This window comes from Diorhabda carinulata, chromosome 12 (genome assembly GCF_026250575.1).
Source record: "Diorhabda carinulata isolate Delta chromosome 12, icDioCari1.1, whole genome shotgun sequence".
Lineage (NCBI taxonomy): Eukaryota > Metazoa > Arthropoda > Insecta > Coleoptera > Chrysomelidae > Diorhabda > Diorhabda carinulata.
The window spans coordinates 1,232,139-1,252,193 of NC_079471.1; the positions used below are offsets into that span (position 1 = coordinate 1,232,139).

The following is a 20,055-nucleotide window of genomic DNA, read 5'->3' on the forward strand; positions in this document are numbered from 1 at the left end:
CAAAACGCTCTACACTTTCCTCACCCACTGTAGTTGTACCATAACCATATTTTACATATTAAACTACTTGACTAATTTATTTTGTAATATTTATTATTTTACTAACGAATTACTAATTAATATTTGAAAAAAAATAATTAATGATAACTTATTTCCATTTTAATAAAAGTCAAACATGTAATATGATAATAATAATGGTACATAAACGATCTTTTTCTATAAACTTCTAAATATTTGACCGAATTACTTACACCGCCATCTGTCAGATTAATGCAACACTTATATAGAAACGTATATCAAATAATTTGGAGCAACAGGTTCTTTGTTATCGTCACGTGACTAAAACTTTACTATAAAAAAACATTTGCTCATGCGCTATAGATCTATTTCCATTATACGTCGTTTTAATCGTATGTTATAGCGGCTCTACTAATTCTTGAATAATGAATATTTGTTGGTAGATAGGATCTCAAATGCATTGTAACATGTGTTCAACTGAGTTAGAGGGAACCGGAATGAAGAATTCATTCTATACACTCGCTTCTCGGTTTAAAATTTGAAGCGGCTTTTCGTTGTCTGGCGAGTCGTCGATTCCCTCACTTCGAAGACGTTGAGTGTTAACTGTGTTGGTTTAAGACGATTCAGCGAAAGGTTAACGTAATTTTTGTTTATAAACACCGGTATAAAATTCATTTTTCATAACTATGACATTTAAATATTTAATTCGGTGTGAACTTTTGATGTGTTTTTTATTAGTATCGCGTTTAGTGAGATATTGAAATATCCGGGTGGCAGTGAATCAATTTATTAACTGATGGTATAAAGATTTTTGTGTGGTGTCAACATGTGGTTTTACCATTATTTTATAACGATGGTTTTATTAATTATTGACACCGGAGTTGGATGTTCTAATAGTACAACAGGTAAACTTCCTAATTTTTATTATTATAAATTATTTCGTTATTGAAATGTCGAGGCAAAATAACCTTCACTAATAATTTATTAATTAATTAACTTCGTAGTATATTGGAAACTTATTTTTTTGCAAATTTCACGAGGAAAAATCATTTTATATAAAAATACTTGCGTAAAAAGTTTCTAAAGTCGTAAAAAAATTTTTGTATTAGTTTAAAAAACGTGTAAAAACAAATTTTTGAAACTTAATATTGATAATAAATCACAGTTTGTTAAAAAAATTATTTAAAAATGTCTTGGTGGTTTTATACAGACTGACATGGCGTAATCTGTGCTCATAACCTCACAAAATTGAGAAATTAAACTAAACAGTTAAAAGTTGATTTAAATTCACTATTATTTTTTTCTGCATGAACTACAAGTACAATTTAAGTGTTTTTCAACAAGTAATTTTAATTTTTGATCATATTTCTAGTGATTCTGGGTCGAAATGTTTCTGAAACTTGATTTAATTATACTAAGCTCAAGTTACAAAGAGGGTTTATGTAAACAAACGGGTATATCCTGTATTTACAACATTAATATTAATCATTTAAATAGTTATTGTTAAATCTTTTATCGTGTTATCACGATATTTCTATTAAGCTTAATAGAGCGAGTTAGGTAGTAGATGATTACGCACCCACATATTTAGTAGGTCAGGTTAGGTTAGGTACAATCAATGTGAGTGAAACTTATTTATGACTCACTTTTTTTCTAATATTTATAATAGTAAACGTCGCAAGAAATATATTAAGGAGGTTAATATACAGAAAGAAACAACGTCAACGTAAATTAATTACCGTTTTTAATTGTGGTATATAAATTTTGATAAAAAACTTGGCAATTCTGTAAATTATTTCACTATAAAACAAGACAGTTTATTTTAGGTTAAGATATTTAATTAGGTTTTGTAAATCACGTATTTTTGGATTTATTTGAAATTTTATGAGTTAATTAGACTTTATTTTGTTATAAATCTCACAATTACACTACTTTCTCAAGGGTCATTTTAATATGACGTTACAACCAGCCGCCATATTGTCATTAAAATTATGGTTATATTAATGTTTTGTTTTCGTGTTTTTGAAAAAAAAAAAAATATTAATTTTAATAAAAAAAAACGCTCGAAACAATCAATTCCCACAAATAAAATCAAATCCACCACGACAATATGTCCCACGGCTCAAATCACGACCTATTAAGGACCTATCTGACGCCATATTGGAAAATTTTGACATGTCATTTTAGAAATGACCGATTAAAATATGTCGGTGATAGATCATCATTAGCGAATCATTTATTTAAAAATATAATAAACATCATACTCTATATTTTAAAATCCATTAACTCATTATTAAATCTACACTATTTAGGTTATAATTGCCTCTATGAATGACGAACGATGTTTAAATGCGTTGTTGTCATGTTTAACATTACTTACGAGATAATTGGAATATTCTAGATCTTTAATACCAGTGTGGTAATTTAATTAATATAATTAATACTAAACCTTCTACTCTGAGAAGATGATGACGTCACAAGATGAAAGATTACAGCGCTGTCATGTTTTTTTATATTAGTTGATAAAATAACTGTTTAGTAATTAAAATTATTGTTATTTATAAATTAAAAGAAACAAAACCTGAACGATTTAACGAAATAAATGTAAACAAACAATGATAACTATTTCGACAATGTTGATTTGTCAGCATTGTCAAGTGTTACCAACTGTCTAGATTTAATTTACCTGTCTATCGAGTATTAAGTGTATTTTGGCCTTGTTATCTCGTTCACTATGAAAATAACTGCAAATCATCTTTTTAAAATGAAATTATTTTAATCTTTTCATGTTATTATATAACAAACAGTTTAATTCAGTTATTTCTCGTCTAGCTATATTTGATAATAAACCGGAAGATGTGGCAACGGCGCGACTATATGGTAGGTGTAATCGCTCGCGTTCAAACTGAATATGGTGACGTGGCATTATGCAGGTGGCCACTAATCTCGATAAAATTTAATTTCCGAGTTGCAAAAAACTGATGACCACCTACATGGGATTTGTAAGAATGTTTTTGTTTAGCCGATTTTGAACTAAATAAATAATTGCAATCAAAAAGTTTCAATATGAAATTAATAACTCTTTTAGTGGCTTTACATGACAATACGTGGCTGTATTATTAGAATATAATAGTTTTTTCTTTCCTAAAATTTATTCCCGAGAGAAAATTAACCAGTTCATCCTATAAATTGACGTTCCAAATTTAATTACACATATTTTTTAAAACAAAATGGATGTAAAGTAACCGTCCCTTTGGTTTTATTTGGACAACCGTGTATTTGAGGAACGTGATCCAATTTCTTGTCGTTAAAAGGTGAAATGTGTAGAGTTGTTAGTTTTATCGTGAAGAATACATTAATTTTCAGAAGCCCACGGAGTTACGTAAAAGAATACCGTCGATGAAATTGAATACGAATGAGGAAGGGAATTTTGAAAGTGACCTCTACAATGACACGTTTCGGTGGCACGGGTGTTGGAATATTTGAGTTTTTTTCTCATGTTCAGACAATAGAAATAAAAACTGTTGTCAACTTCATAGTTGTGTTAAAATTACACGATACCATAACCTCTCTTGTTTTATGTTTAGATTTTTATGTCTAAGAATCCATTTAACGGGAATATTATCAAAAGAAAAAATACACAGATTCGTAAAATTCTCCATTTTGTTATGGAGATGAATTAAATAAAACTAATACTAATATATATTAGCTATCAAAAAATATATTAAAATAAAATTATCAAATAGTGAAAATATTTTCGTACACGACGTAGGTAATAGTAGCCATCTTGTCTGAGATGTCAGGGTCAATTTCTTACATCACAATTTACTTTTAATAGATGGCGTTTTTATCAATCACAGTGAAACGTAGTTCTCGTGCTTTTACTGAATATAACATTATAAAAAATAAAAAAGAAAGCACTCGAAATTGCTGGTTGTTAGGAAGCATACATAATTATCGTAACACTTAGTACGTGAATACCTGCTTCGCTACTCGAACGGTACGAGATGAAATAATAGATGTTCCGAGTTCGTAGAAAATACACAAAAAAAAAATAATTCCACACGGACTCGTTTTCCTAGAAAGGATATGTAAATAAAAGCCAGTAGGGCAAAAAAGATGAGACTCGAATAACCTTGGAAGCAGGTAACTTGGCAGGCAGGCACTTAAATACGGAGGTTGTACTTTGGATTCATATAGATCGAAAAGTTACATATAATAATATTGTATACAGAATGTCCTATTTCAGAGAAATGACGTAATAGTTGATTTTATTTAAGAGCAACACCGATTTTAATAGCTGTAATTTGCACTTAACCTTAAAAAACTACTAATAATTATAGGCAAAATTAAATTCATATTAGAAAAAAAAATTGAATATCAAAGTTCATAATTAAATACTTATTATTTCAAAACATATGTCCACTCAATGAATAACTGTATATATTCGAAAATTTTGCAGCTGTCAATTGTCATTTACGTTTTGTGTTGTAGGTTGTGACTAAGAGTCCATTCAACGTTATTTAAATGTAGATCTTTCTCAACTTTATACTACATTATATACAGTGTGTTGAAAGATCTCTTAATGTTATTCTATAATATATAATTTAAAACAAATAAATTCACAAATACAAAGTATTTGGGTAAAAAGTATTAGTGACTCGAATTACTTATATATTTTAGGTTCGATTGGGTTTAAATATGTCACAATATGAAATTTTTGATTTTATTTGATCTATTTATTCAAATTTTGGAACTACTGCGCACGCGTACATACGAGGAATCTCCATAATAACAATATAAGGAGCTGAACGTGAAATATTTTCACCAAAAAAATGTGCATTATAATATGAACTTTTTTGGATCTAATTGATGAAATGATCATAACACAATCGAAAACAAAACTAAGATAGGAGATATCATTTTGGGATTTAATAATTTCTTTGGTAGGTCTCATAAAACGAGATGTTTTTTATAATTTGGCAACAACGCTTTATGTAAATGCTGGTTTCTTATATACGTGCTTGCGCAAGCGCGTCATCCCAACCCGCTATCTTACTCTATTAGCCTTTTAGAGGAATTATTTTCAATTCTGAAGGTATTGTTAGACCTTAGACAGAGTAGACAGTACACGAGTAAAATTTTTTAATTATTTTTACGAAACACGTATTTGTAGAAGACAACGATTTGGCTGAGAACTTGTCATAGAAACAAATACATTGGGAATATTCTTCTTTAACGGTACATTTGTTATTAAAAATGTTTTTATTACCACTTTTATGTAGCACACATTATCCATTCGAGGCATACGTACTTAACAATATTTGAATAAATACTTGACACATTCTCCTCGTAACATATGTCAGCAGTCAAATGATTATTGTAAAGTAAATATAAACCCATTTTATAGAACTAGTTGAATTTCTCGTCTTATACAACGTCTTTGTTACAATATAAACAGAACGGTTTTAATGTGAATTACACTGTTAGAAATAGAAAGTTTCATTATTGTTACGCGCTATGGAAGAACGTAAAAAGTAGGAATTCATTCGTTTACGAAATTCTTTAGAACAATAATTGATTAATGTGACAAGACAAACGATTGTATTCAATTAAACAAACAGCTAATTTATATGTAATTAGTCCTTAGTACCTTATTATACGTTTGTTCATCAAGGTATATGTCGAGATTTCACTAATAATCGTTCACAAAAAATATAATCACTCAATATTTTTATTCACAATAAATAAATACACAATAATTTAGTTATATTTCTATTCGTGAAGCGTTTTTTTTCTTTCTTGGTTAAGTCTCTCTTCTTCTTTTTTAAAATCAACAATTCTCCTATAGTTCACCATAGATAAATAAAAAACATAGAGGGATTTTAACACAAGTTTAGTCAACTCTATAATATAATACTTTTAATAAAATTAATTTGTATTAGGAGAAACAGTAGTTTGATTTTCTTTTGTGTTGATCTTAATCTTCTAAAGTAGTAAACTTTGTAGTACTTAGTATTACATATATGACTTTTATCTTCATATATAGTTCTTTGAATATTTAGGTTTCCCTCGTCATAGAACGAGTATTAGATCACCTCTAAACAATGTTGTCAGATTTTCAAAATAGTCGGTATATTGAGAAAACTAAATTATGTTGAAATTAAATACTTTTAGCAGTGTATTACGTATTAGAAAAAATTTTCGGTTCACGTTTATCTTGATACAAACGGAATTTATGGACACCTACGTAAAACTAGTTGTTACGTTTCATATTATGCAATTGACATTTATACTGGGCGATGAAATTGTGTATGTGGAATCTAATCTCGACGTTTATATCGTGGTTATTTCGGTATGGCAACTAGACAATTTTATATAAAAAAAAACCCTAAAAAAATCACTAACACGATTCATTCCGTATTAAATTACTTAGAAATACCCCGTACATCGAAAGGTGTGGTAAATTAGTAATTATAATACACGTATAGTGCAATTATGTACGTGTAGAATATTAGAAAGTAAATATATATATTGCTGTAAGTGCATATGCAACAATTCCGACATTTCACGTGATTATTTATGAAAGGAAACAGCTTCTTATTCATTATTTTCATTATCTCGCTTATTAAACTGAATATTTAGCTCGCAATTCCGATAATTACGATGATTTTGATGATCTTAAAGCCGGTATCACACGATGCCTCCAACGTTGTACGATTAAACGCATCGTGTGCGCGGCTCATTCGACGGATTGAAACGTCGACCGAGGAAAATCGGTTGTTTTCACCAGATTTGCAATCCTAGTCGAAGGAAGTAGTCCAGGTGAACTCCCAGAGGTCAACAGAAGGCTTTGGAGGAGTCCATACCAATTTTCCGTCGTTAGATCACGGATTCTAACGTGGTCTCGGTGATTATCCACGGTTTAGGGAAGTTAATCCCAAAGTGAACTCCCAGAGACTCGACTGCTAACACCAGACTTGTCCTTCAATTGATTCTCGTTGAATGGTTTAGAGAAATCAATCCAAATATAGTTCAGGTGAACCCCATAAGGTCTATATCGACTTCATCGTTGGATAAGTGATTCTAGAGTAGTCCAAGTGGAACCCCAGTGGTCTAAGGAAGGCTCGGCAGGGATCTACATCAATTTCATCGTTATATCAGTGTTTCTAGAGTAGTCCAGGTGTCCAAGAGGAACCTCAGTGGTGCACAGAAGGCTCGGAAGGGATCTACATCAATTTCATCGTTATATCAGTGATTCTAGAGTAGTCCAGGTGTCCAAGAGGAACCTCAGTGGTGCACAGAAGGCTCGGAAGGGATCTACATCAATTTCATCGTTATATCAGTGATTCTAGAGTAGTCCAGGTGTCCAAGAGGAACCTCAGTGGTGCACAGAAGGCTCGGAAGGGATCTACATCAATTTCGTCGCCAAATCAGTGATTCTAGAGTAGTCCATGTGTTCAAGTGGAACCCCAGTGGTCTAAGGAAGGCTCGGCAGGGATCTACATCAATTTCATCGTTATATCAGTGATTCTAGAGTAGTCCAGGTGTCCAAGAGGAACCTCAGTGGTGCACAGAAGGCTCGGAAGGGATCTACATCAATTTCATCGTTATATCAGTGATTCTAGAGTAGTCCAGGTGTCCAAGAGGAACCTCAGTGGTGCACAGAAGGCTCGGAAGGGATCTACATCAATTTCGTCGCCAAATCAGTGATTCTAGAGTAGTCCAGGTGTTCAAGTGGAACCCCAGTGGTCTAAGGAAGGCTCGACAGGGATCTACATCAATTTCACCGTTATATCAGTGATTCTAGAGTAGTCCAGGTGTCCAAGAGGAACCTCAGTGGTGCACAGAAGGCTCGGAAGGGATCTACATCAATTTCGTCGCCAAATCAGTGATTCTAGAGTAGTCCAGGTGTTCAAGTGGAACCCCAGTGGTCTAAGGAAGGCTCGGCAGGGATCTACATCAATTTCATCGTTATATCAGTGATTCTAGAGTAGTCCAGGTGTCCAAGAGGAACCTCAGTGGTGCACAGAAGGCTCGGAAGGGATCTACATCAATTTCGTCGCCAAATCAGTGATTCTAGAGTAGTCCAGGTGTTCAAGTGGAACCCCAGTGGTCTAAGGAAGGCTCGGCAGGGATCTACATCAATTTCATCGTTATATCAGTGATTCTAGAGTAGTCCAGGTGTCCAAGAGGAACCTCAGTGGTGCACAGAAGGCTCGGAAGGGATCTACATCAATTTCGTCGCCAAATCAGTGATTCTAGAGTAGTCCAGGTGTCCAAGAGGAACCTCAGTGGTGCACAGAAGGCTCGGAAGGGATCTACATCAATTTCGTCGCCAAATCAGTGATTCTAGAGTAGTCCAGGTGTTCAAGTGGAACCCCAGTGGTCTAAGGAAGGCTCGGCAGGGATCTACATCAATTTCATCGTTATATCAGTGATTCTAGAGTAGTCCAGGTGTCCAAGAGGAACCTCAGTGGTGCACAGAAGGCTCGGAAGGGATCTACATCAATTTCGTCGCCAAATCAGTGATTCTAGAGTAGTCCAGGTGTCCAAGAGGAACCCCAGTGGTCTAAGGAAGGCTCGGCAGGGATCTACATCAATTTCATCGTTATATCAGTGATTCTAGAGTAGTCCAGGTGTCCAAGAGGAACCTCAGTGGTGCACAGAAGGCTCGGAAGGGATCTACATCAATTTCGTCGCCAAATCAGTGATTCTAGAGTAGTCCAGGTGTCCAAGAGGAACCCCAGTGGTCTAAGGAAGGCTCGGCAGGGATCTACATCAATTTCATCGTTATATCAGTGATTCTAGAGTAGTCCAGGTGTTCAAGTGGAACCCCAGTGGTCTAAGGAAGGCTCGACAGGGATCTACATCAATTTCACCGTTATATCAGTGATTCTAGAGTAGTCCAGGTGTCCAAGAGGAACCTCAGTGGTGCACAGAAGGCTCGGAAGGGATCTACATCAATTTCGTCGCCAAATCAGTGATTCTAGAGTAGTCCAGGTGTTCAAGTGGAACCCCAGTGGTCCACAGAAGGCTGGGCAGGGATCTACATCAATTTCGTCGCCAAATCAGTGATTCTAGAGTAGTCCAGGTGTTCAAGTGGAACCCCAGTGGTCCACAGAAGGCTGGGCAGGGATCTACATCAATTTCGTCACCAAATCAGTGATTCTAGAGTAGTCCAGGTGTTCAAGTGGAACCCCAGTGGTCCACAGAAGGCTGGGCAGGGATCTACATCAATTTCGTCGCCAAATCAGTGATTCTAGAGTAGTCCAGGTGTCCAAGTGGTCTAAGGAAGTCTCGACAGGGATCTACATCAATTTCACCGTTATATCAGTGATTCTAGAGTAGTCCAGGTGTCCAAGAGGAACCTCAGTGGTGCACAGAAGGCTCGGAAGGGATCTACATCAATTTCGTCGCCAAATCAGTGATTCTAGAGTAGTCCAGGTGTTCAAGTGGAACCCCAGTGGTCTAAGGAAGGCTCGGCAGGGATCTACATCAATTTCATCGTTATATCAGTGATTCTAGAGTAGTCCAGGTGTCCAAGAGGAACCTCAGTGGTGCACAGAAGGCTCGGAAGGGATCTACATCAATTTCATCGTTATATCAGTGATTCTAGAGTAGTCCAGGTGTCCAAGAGGAACCTCAGTGGTGCACAGAAGGCTCGGAAGGGATCTACATCAATTTCATCGTTATATCAGTGATTCTAGAGTAGTCCAGGTGTCCAAGAGGAACCTCAGTGGTGCACAGAAGGCTCGGAAGGGATCTACATCAATTTCGTCGCCAAATCAGTGATTCTAGAGTAGTCCAGGTGTTCAAGTGGAACCCCAGTGGTCTAAGGAAGGCTCGGCAGGGATCTACATCAATTTCATCGTTATATCAGTGATTCTAGAGTAGTCCAGGTGTCCAAGAGGAACCTCAGTGGTGCACAGAAGGCTCGGAAGGGATCTACATCAATTTCGTCGCCAAATCAGTGATTCTAGAGTAGTCCAGGTGTTCAAGTGGAACCCCAGTGGTCTAAGGAAGGCTCGACAGGGATCTACATCAATTTCACCGTTATATCAGTGATTCTAGAGTAGTCCAGGTGTCCAAGAGGAACCTCAGTGGTGCACAGAAGGCTCGGAAGGGATCTACATCAATTTCGTCGCCAAATCAGTGATTCTAGAGTAGTCCAGGTGTTCAAGTGGAACCCCAGTGGTCCACAGAAGGCTGGGCAGGGATCTACATCAATTTCGTCGCCAAATCAGTGATTCTAGAGTAGTCCAGGTGTTCAAGTGGAACCCCAGTGGTCCACAGAAGGCTGGGCAGGGATCTACATCAATTTCGTCGCCAAATCAGTGATTCTAGAGTAGTCCAGGTGTCCAAGTGGTCTAAGGAAGTCTCGACAGGGATCTACATCAATTTCCTCGCAAGATTTCTAAAGGTTCGAGTGAATTTCTACAGGAAAACGGTTGGAATGTAGCTTTAATCGAAACCAATGTTATTTTGAAGGGAAAACAAATTTAAGAACCTCTGGTTCGGAGTGTAGTCGTTATATTTCGACAATCCCCGGACGATTATCTTCCTTGTCGCCTTCCATCGGATGTGGTAGCTGTTTCTAAAGAATCTGAATCCCCCGATTCCCCGTTACGCGACAGTCGATAACGGAAACATTCGAAAGATCCGATAAATCAAACTAAAAATCGTCGATTCAATTTTTATATTTACATAAAAATATCATTTAGAAGTAGACGTTTTCAAATCGGTTTCTTCTTCGGTAAATTCCGAAGAACTGGAAGTTTGAAAATCGTATCCGAATATGTGCGGTTTTCCGTCTCTATTTCGATTCGCATAATCTCCGGTTAAACTGGAATGACAGGCGTACGGATGCGACGAAATTTCTTTGTCCGTCGCCCCCGACAATTCATCGGCGGTCGTTTCCTCTCGACGAGAATGTCCCGGTGACGGATCTTCTTCGCCTGTTAAAGGTAACGTATTGTTAAATTAGTTTTATTGGAGCGGAATGGGTAGATAGGAAGTTTCCTCGTGGACCTCGAGGAATGGGGATCATATTGGGCTCAGAACCCGTCCTCGGTGTAGCTAAAAGTGTCGCAATCGCGTTCCTTGAGGATAGAGACACCTGGCGTGTCCGCTGGTGTATGGAGGAGGACGAAACTGCCTCCCAGAAGACGCGAGATGTCTCTAGTCTACACTTTAAACTCCCAGACACCCCCGATCGGGTGTAATTAACCGGAAAATCCTAACAAAAAACATTATTTTTAACTAATCCGTATTCTAACCTTCTGAATTCGATTTTCCGCGCCGGATATGACGTCGTTTATCCACGTCTCGGTCCGTATCTTTGAAGGAAACCTCCAAGCTCGACGTTTTGTGCGGTTTTCCCGAATTCGGCGACGTATCGTTAGTTTGTTCCAACGCGTATTCGTCGACATCGATTGCCGACGTTTCGATATATTCATCTTCGTTGTTAGCTCCGAGAATATCGCACCAGCATTCATCTACGGCGTCGATTTTGCCGCTCGGATGTTTTTTCTTGCAAAATTTCGAATGGGAAATCGAACCGGATTCGCTGCTGTTCAAATTTTCGCAAAAAACCATGTGTCCTTGTCTTGACGTACCACCTTTTTTCTGCTGTTTTCTACAATAGATACGAAATTATCTAAATTGAAGGGCAAAAATCGGGATCGGAGTGAAATCTAGGAGAAAATTGCTCTTAGAAATATCTCGTTGCTTGACATGATGCAACACAACGTGCAACGCAGCTAAAAACTGCTTGAATTGATGTAATACAACGTGCAACGCAGCTAAAAACTGTTTGACGCGATGCAATGCAATGCAAGATGCAATATGTCTCGATTAAAAGCATTATCAAACGGAATTTACTTAAAAAACGCTTGAAATGAGGCAATACAACGTGCAACGCAGCTAAGCACCGCTTGAATTGATGTAATACAACGTGCAACGCAGCCAAAAACTGTTTGACGTGATGCAATGCAATGCAAGATGCAATATGTCTCGATTAAAAGCATTAGCAAATGGATTTTACTTGAAAAAGACTTGAAATGATGCAATAAAACGTGCAACGCAGCTAAAAACTCCTTGACGCGTTGCAACGCAGCCAAAAACTGTTTGACGCGATGCAATGCAATGCAAGATGCAATATGTCTCGATTAAAAGCATTAGCAAATGGATTTTACTTGAAAAAGACTTGAAATGATGCAATAAAACGTGCAACGCAGCTAAAAACTCCTTGACGCGTTGCAACGCAGCCAAAAACTGTTTGACGCGATGCAATGCAATGCAAGATGCAATATGTCTCGATTAAAAGCATTAGCAAATGGATTTTACTTGAAAAAGACTTGAAATGATGCAATAAAACGTGCAACGCAGCTAAAAACTCCTTGACGCGTTGCAACGCAGCCAAAAACTGTTTGACGCGATGCAATGCAATGCAAGATGCAATATGTCTCGATTAAAAGCATTAGCAAATGGATTTTACTTGAAAAACGCTTGAAATGAGGCAATACAACGTGCAACGCAGCTAAAAACTCCTTGACGCGTTGCAACGCAGCCAAAAACTGTTTGACGCGATGCAATGCAATGCAAGATGCAATATGTCTCGATTAAAAGCATTAGCAAATGGATTTTACTTGAAAAAGACTTGAAATGATGCAATAAAACGTGCAACGCAGCTAAAAACTCCTTGACGCGTTGCAACGCAGCCAAAAACTGTTTGACGCGATGCAATGCAATGCAAGATGCAATATGTCTCGATTAAAAGCATTAGCAAATGGATTTTACTTGAAAAAGACTTGAAATGATGCAATAAAACGTGCAACGCAGCTAAAAACTCCTTGACGCGTTGCAACGCAGCCAAAAACTGCTTGACGCGATGCAATGCAATGCAAGATGCAATATGTCTCGATTAAAAGCATTCGCAGATGAAATTCGAGTGCTTGTTTTATGCAAGGTTCAAAATTATCGGTTTGGTGCAATTTGTAGCACGTTGTAGTCTTGTACCACGTCAAGCGACATCTAGAACCGCCGTAAACGGTTTCCAATAAACCGAATACCGATCGGGGGGGGGGGGGACGGTAGACGGTGGACGGTTGATTTTATACTTACTTTGAAAATTGTTCGCGTTCGGGATGAAAATAATCGGACTTTTCGGTTCTCTTACGTTTACTTTCGACCGTTATTTCGGATATTTCTTCGATCGAAGGTAATTTCTTCATCGTGGTTTTCGTTTCGATGATCGCCGGTTCGTTTTTATTCCTATAAGGAACGGCGAACGGGGGCGGGTAACAAATCGTCACCGATTTGTCTTTTTTCTGTTTGTTTTTTTTATTTTTTTCCTCGATATCGTAGTCGCTGGTGTAGGAGCTGCTGTACGGCGTGGATTTCGCGGAACATTTGCATTTGCCGAACGTCGATTCTCGATCGGATTTGTTTTTCGAAAATATCGACCATTTGCTGCGGACCGTGGTACTGGAGGAATAAACGTCCGGTTCTGGTTTGCGGTCTGGATCGTGGGGTTTCTTCCGATGCCTTCTCATTCTGTAGCATATAAACGCCGTGCCGACGACGAACCAAATTATTATTATTACCAACATTATTATTAATAGGAGCGACGGCGAATCTTTTTTGTTGTTTCCGCCCGCCCCGGGGACGGCCATTTCTTGTTCGCCTTCGGGTAGGCACGTCGCGTTGGTGAACGCGATCGCTCCTAGGGTTTTTAACGTTTCGTCCACTCGCAAAATACCGCCGAATGCCGAATAAAATTTGTCGTCTTCCAATTTTGGTAACACGTCTTTTTTAATCCAACCGAAAAAGTTGTTGAGGAATCTCTGTTGGGTTTCTGTTTCCGTTTTTTTCTCTTTTAAACATTGTACAGCACCTGGATCGAAAATGAAGAAGGTTTTTTTTATATATATATATATACAGGCTGTCCCACGACGAGTTTAAACCGGTTCTACCGGAAATCGACTGTAACTTTGTTATTTTATATGGAACGCCCTGTATATTAATACATTTTTGAAATCTACGTTAAATTTTAGTGTACTTTTGTCTGGAAACTTTTTTCGAAAAATGTATACTTTTTGAGTTATTAATTTTTTTGTAAAAAAATTTCACCACTGCAGACCCTTATAAATTATTTTTTTACGTGGATATCCTTAAAGATATGAAAATGGTTTCTGTTCGGTTGCTTTAAGCAAGGTCAGACGTATTTGAATCTATGTTGAAAATTTTTTCATTTTATACAGGGTGTGTATAAAAAGTGTTCAAAGTTTAACTTGATAAATATCAAATTTCTTTATTTTTTTAAATAGAACCACCCGGTTTTTTCTATTTTAATGCAAAACTTTCCGTATATGGTAAATTACTTATAATAAAATCATGAAAATTTCCACGTTTAGGTTTTTGGATACGATCTTATCAAGTAAAATATTCGGTTCTACCGGAAATCGACTGTAACTTTGTTATTTTATATGGAACGCCCTGTATATTAATACATTTTTGAAATCTACGTTAAATTTTAGTGTACTTTTGTCTGGAAACTTTTTTCGAAAAATGTATACTTTTTGAGTTATTAATTTTTTTGTAAAAAAATTTCATCACTGCAGACCCTTATAAATTATTTTTTTACGTGGATATCCTTAAAGATATGAAAATGTTTTCTGTTCGGTTGCTTTAAGCAAGGTCAGACGTATTTGAATCTATGTTGAAAATTTTTTCATTTTATACAGGGTGTGTATAAAAAGTGTTCAAAGTTTAACTTGATAAATATCAAATTTCTTTATTTTTTTAAATAGAACCACCCGGTTTTTTCTATTTTAATGCAAAACTTTCCGTATATGGTAAATTACTTATAATAAAATCATGAAAATTTCCACGTTTAGGTTTTTGGATACGATCTTATCAAGTAAAATATTCGGTTCTACCGGAAATCGACTGTAACTTTGTTATTTTATATGGAACGCCCTGTATATTAATACATTTTTGAAATCTACGTTAAATTTTAGTGTACTTTTGTCTAAAAATTTTTTTCGAAAAATGTATACTTTTTGAGTTATTAATTTTTTTGTAAAAAAATTTCATCACTGCAGACCCTTATAAATTATTTTTTTACGTGGATATCCTTAAAGATATGAAAATGGTTTCTGTTCGGTTGCTTTAAGCAAGGTCAGACGTATTTGAATCTATGTTGAAAATTTTTTCATTTTATACAGGGTGTGTATAAAAAGTGTTCAAAGTTTAACTTGATAAATATCAAATTTCTTTATTTTTTTAAATAGAACCACCCGGTTTTTTCTATTTCAATGCAAAACTTTCTGTATATGGCACACTACTTATAGTGAAATCATGAAAATTTACACGTTTAGGTTTTTGGATACGATGTTATTAAGTAAAATATTCGGTTCTACCGGAAATCGACTATAACTTTGTTATTTTATATGGAACGCCCTATATATTAATACATTTTTGAAATCTACGTATAATTTTAGTATACTTTTGTCTAAAATTTTTTTTCGAAAAATGTATATTTTTTGAGTTATTAATTTTTTTGTAAAAATTGCAGACCCTTATAAATTATTTTTTTACGAAAATACCCTTAAAAATATGAAATTTTTTTCTGTTCGATTGCTTTTAGTAAAATTAGACGTATTTGAATCTATGTTGAAAAATTTTTCTTTTTATACAGGGTGTCTATAAAAAGTGTTCAAAGCTTAACTTGATAAATATCAATTTTCTTTATTTTTTTAAATAGAACCACCCAGTTTTTTCTATTTTAATGCATTCAGGGGTAAAAAATAAGGCAAATTCATGTATACTTTCCTATACCTAAACCTTACCGTTATCCAGATATTAAATGTTTTCTGTAAATTTTGCAGGTGTGGTCTAAATTTTATTTTGACCCGTTGATACAAGCACTAAGACATTACAGAAAACAGGTTTAGATATAGGTACACATGAATTTGGCTTATTTTTTACTCCTTAATGCATTAAAATGGAAAAAACCGGGTGGTTCCATTTAAAAAAAAAAAAAATTTGATATTTATCAAGTTAAACTTTGAATACTTTTTATACACACCCTGTATAAAAAGAAAAAGTTTTCAACATAGATTCAAATACGTCCGACTTTGCTTAAAGCAACCGAACAGAAACTATTTTCATATCCTTAAGGGTAACTTCGTAAAAAAATATTTTATAAGGGTCTGCAATGGTCAAATTTTTTACAAAAAAATTAATAACTCAAAAAGTATGCATTTTTCGAAAAAAATTTTTAGACAAAAGTATACTAAAATTTTACGTAGATTTCAAAAATGTATTAATATACAGGGTGTTCCATATAAAATAGCAAAGCTACAGTCGACTTCCGGTAGAACCGAATATTTTACTTAATAACATCGTATCCAAAAACCTAAACGTGGAAATTTTCATGATTTCACTATAAGTAGTGTGCCATATACAGAAAGTTTTGCATTGAAATAGAAAAAACCGGGTGGTTCTATGTAAAAAAATAAAGAAAATTGATATTTATAAAGTTAAACTTTGAACACTTTTTATACACACCCTGTATGGAATGAAAAAATTTTCAACATAGATTCAAATACGTCTGACCTTGCTTAAAGCAACCGAACAGAAAATATTTTCATATTCTTGAGGGTAACTTCGTAAAAAAATATTTTACAAGGATCTGCAATGGTCAAATTTTTTACAAAAAAATTAATAACTCAAAAAATATACATTTTTCGAAAAAAGTTTTTAGACAAAAGTATACTAAACTTTTACGTAAAATTCAAAAATGTATTAATATACAGGGTGTTCCATATAAAATAACAAAGTTACAGTCGATTTCCAGTAGAACCGGAAGTCGGCCATCTTTAAAAATATTTTAGTTAAAAAGATCGTATCCGAAAACCTAAACGAAAGACGTGAAAGGAATAATAATAAATACGACGAAAGAAGATACCAAGATGCAAACGAAATATCAAAAAGTTAAATTGGAAGACATACTGTATAAGCAATAAGAAAAGTCGAAACTAAATGGCGGAAGTACACGCCATAGGAAGAAGATGTGGAGACCGATAACTAAACTCGCATAAAACACCAACTTACCTATAAAAAATTTCATCAATATGTACGAAACTTTCCTCGATTCGATGTTTCTCAGTGGATACCTTTTGAAAGGTACCGCTATCGAATTTGGTCGTACGGTTGAATCGAAAAAAGGTAACGGAAAATCTATGTGCGATCGTACTACGACCCCTGTGACGTTATCATCTTCGGAACGGCGTTCCGATTCGAAAAAAATCAATTGGTCGCAACAACTTTTAACGTTCGGTTTTTCCAAATCGAAATTTATCGGTTCTATGACAATCGAAGATGTTATCTTCATTGGTTTCGGCCAACCTTGTCCGTTGGTACGCAAAAACCATTTGATTTCCTCGAATAATTGGATTAATTTGGCGATTCTTGTGTAATCTATAAGAGAAAACGTACGTAGGATCGATTTACCAAATCCCCAATGGTATGCGCATATCCGGAAACCGAGCATGCGCACAGATGTTAAATATTAAATATAACAATATAACATATATGAAAATATAATCAGAATTTTTTGTTATTTAAAATAATATTTATATACATACATATAAATAATTTATAATGACAAATAAAAAAATAATATAATAATAAAATAATAAATAAAAAAATTAACCGTGCGTGATTCGAACTCACGCTTCAAAAATGGTTACAACGGATCGAGTCTGATACTATGTATAAGTCTTACCTATAACACCCGCGTAATATGAATAACGAGCTACTGGCAACACCGCGTATTGTAGATAAGCGCCAAGTAAATCTGTCAGAGCTAGTAGTGTAATACGTTTTTTTCTTCCCCGTGTAGCTTTTTTAACAACTTCTATGAGTAATCTAAAATAGCTGACTATATCTTCCACAAAATCGTTACAATCGATATTCAAAATCGATATGTCCGGTAGTAAATCCTCCAAAATCAATCTAGTTGAAAGTATCGCGATTTCTTCTTGTGACCAACACTGTTTATATATGTCAGCTGATGTAAATAATACAGTACCGAGGCCGTGTATACTTTTATTATCTTCGCATGACTTATTTTTTCCTTCCGTGATTGTTATAATTATGTAAAATATAATAATATATAAAAATGACATTTTTTCAATTATTGTCAAATATTTGACGATTCAATATTTTTCTAACCCCTAACAAAAAAAATATTAATGTCAAAACGATTTGTCGCGACTATACACGATCCTATATTCGGGTAGCTGCTAATAATGGTTTCTACACAAATTTGTGGCGATAATGCTAATAGATGTTTTGCTTATTTCTTTCTACTGGAGCAGCATTAGTTGTAAAGAAAAGGTACAAAAAACATCACAATAGCACATTACAAAATGTTTGTTCACAATTCATATAATAATCACGTGATTCAATATGGCGTTTATGTGAAAATGATGTAAAATTGTGGACGATTTTGTGTTTATTTTGAGTTTTTTCGAGTTAATTACCCTTGTTTTATTAAAAAATACTCTTCAATATGCGAAATGAAAGATAATTCAGGAATAGTCGAAAATTATTGTCTCTTCTCTAACGATTTATGTACACATTTAGTTTACGTTCTATCGGAATGAAAAAGAAGAAGAATAATAGAAATAATGCATTGTTATACTTCTGATAAATAAAAATTTTGTTCAATTTTATTAAAATTATGCATAATGTATTGTGAATAGTGAGACTTGACTGTAGCCATCAAACAGGTGCTTCATAACGTTTACAGGGGTCAGCGTTACCACGTGTACTTTGATGACATTATGGCGCGGTGTTGCCAAAATTTTCAGATTTTTTTATGTTAGAATTTTTCATTTAAGAAAAGAATGTTTTTTATAAAAGAAAATATTATTCAGTGGGTAAATTATATATTTATCTATATTTTTACCTAACATATTTTGAAAATATATTTATTTAAATGATAAATTATTTTATTTTTTTCTAGTGCTGGTTCCGTTACTCGTTTTTATGAATAGGCATTTGTCAGTACTATAATAAAATTTGTGAAAATGTTTGACTAAATTAAAAAATTCCATAAAAACTACAGAATGATGTCAAAATTTTATCAAATTATGTTAATATTAAAAATCTATTTTATGATAATTATCTGATTTGGCAACGCTGGTAGGATTCTACGATGTCTATTCCCTTTTCGGTTCACGTGCATCGGCTTTCGTTTCGCAGATTACATTATAAGAAATAATTTTTTGTTAGTAGAACATAAATATCCAACGTTTCCATCACTTATTTATAAACAATGTGTATTAAAGTTTGCTTTATAATTAACCAACAATAATGAGTAATAAAACTCATTTATCTGTCAGATTTACATACAATTTGACAGATAACATAAGAAAACATGGCGGAAACTAAGGAATTATCGAAATTTTTTTAATTCTAGTGTATAAAAATTGTAAAACTGAATAATGAGAAGTTTTCAATGTATAATTTGATCGGTTTTCTCACTAAAACATTTAATTTCAATAAATTAGCAAAGACGAAGACTTTTTTACGACTCTACTTGGAAATGTAATGGTCAAAACAATACCAAAGTACGTTTTATTGGTAATAAATAATAGTTTAATACAGTTTATATTGAGAACAACAATTGTATTATTACAAACAAAAATAAAGGTATAAAACACTATTCTAAGATTGAATGTAAATCAAGTAATGAAACTGTCAAGCTATTGTTTGCTTTTAAATTACTGTACGGAACTCGAGGCGGTTCTAGTCGATATACGTGGGTGGTTCGAAAGTTTCTAACCTCAACAATGATATAACGCTGAAGGCTTTCAATACATTTTTCGACCTGTTGTGTGAGAATAGAATTAGTTTAAAAATAACCGCCCTCGTATTAGTGATACTTGCTTTTGTTGATTTAAAGAAAAAAAACAAGTTGCAGGTCAAATTATTCGAGTTTACGTTTATAATTTGAAAAAA

The 20,055-nt window shown here is 34.4% G+C and overlaps 1 protein-coding gene across 1 annotated transcript; it reads right to left on the reverse strand.

The window, feature by feature from the left end:
* Positions 1-10,714: 10,714 nt before the first annotated feature.
* Positions 10,715-18,215, reverse strand: LOC130900210 (uncharacterized). The gene is made up of 5 exons (XM_057810688.1): positions 17,813-18,215; positions 17,140-17,505; positions 13,144-13,915; positions 11,298-11,656; positions 10,715-10,976 (listed from the first exon to the last, which is right to left on the reverse strand). Exons 1-5 carry the CDS (start codon positions 18,213-18,215, stop codon positions 10,735-10,737), a joined length of 2,142 nt encoding a protein of 713 aa, XP_057666671.1. The 3' UTR covers positions 10,715-10,734.
* Positions 18,216-20,055: the final 1,840 nt, after the last annotated feature.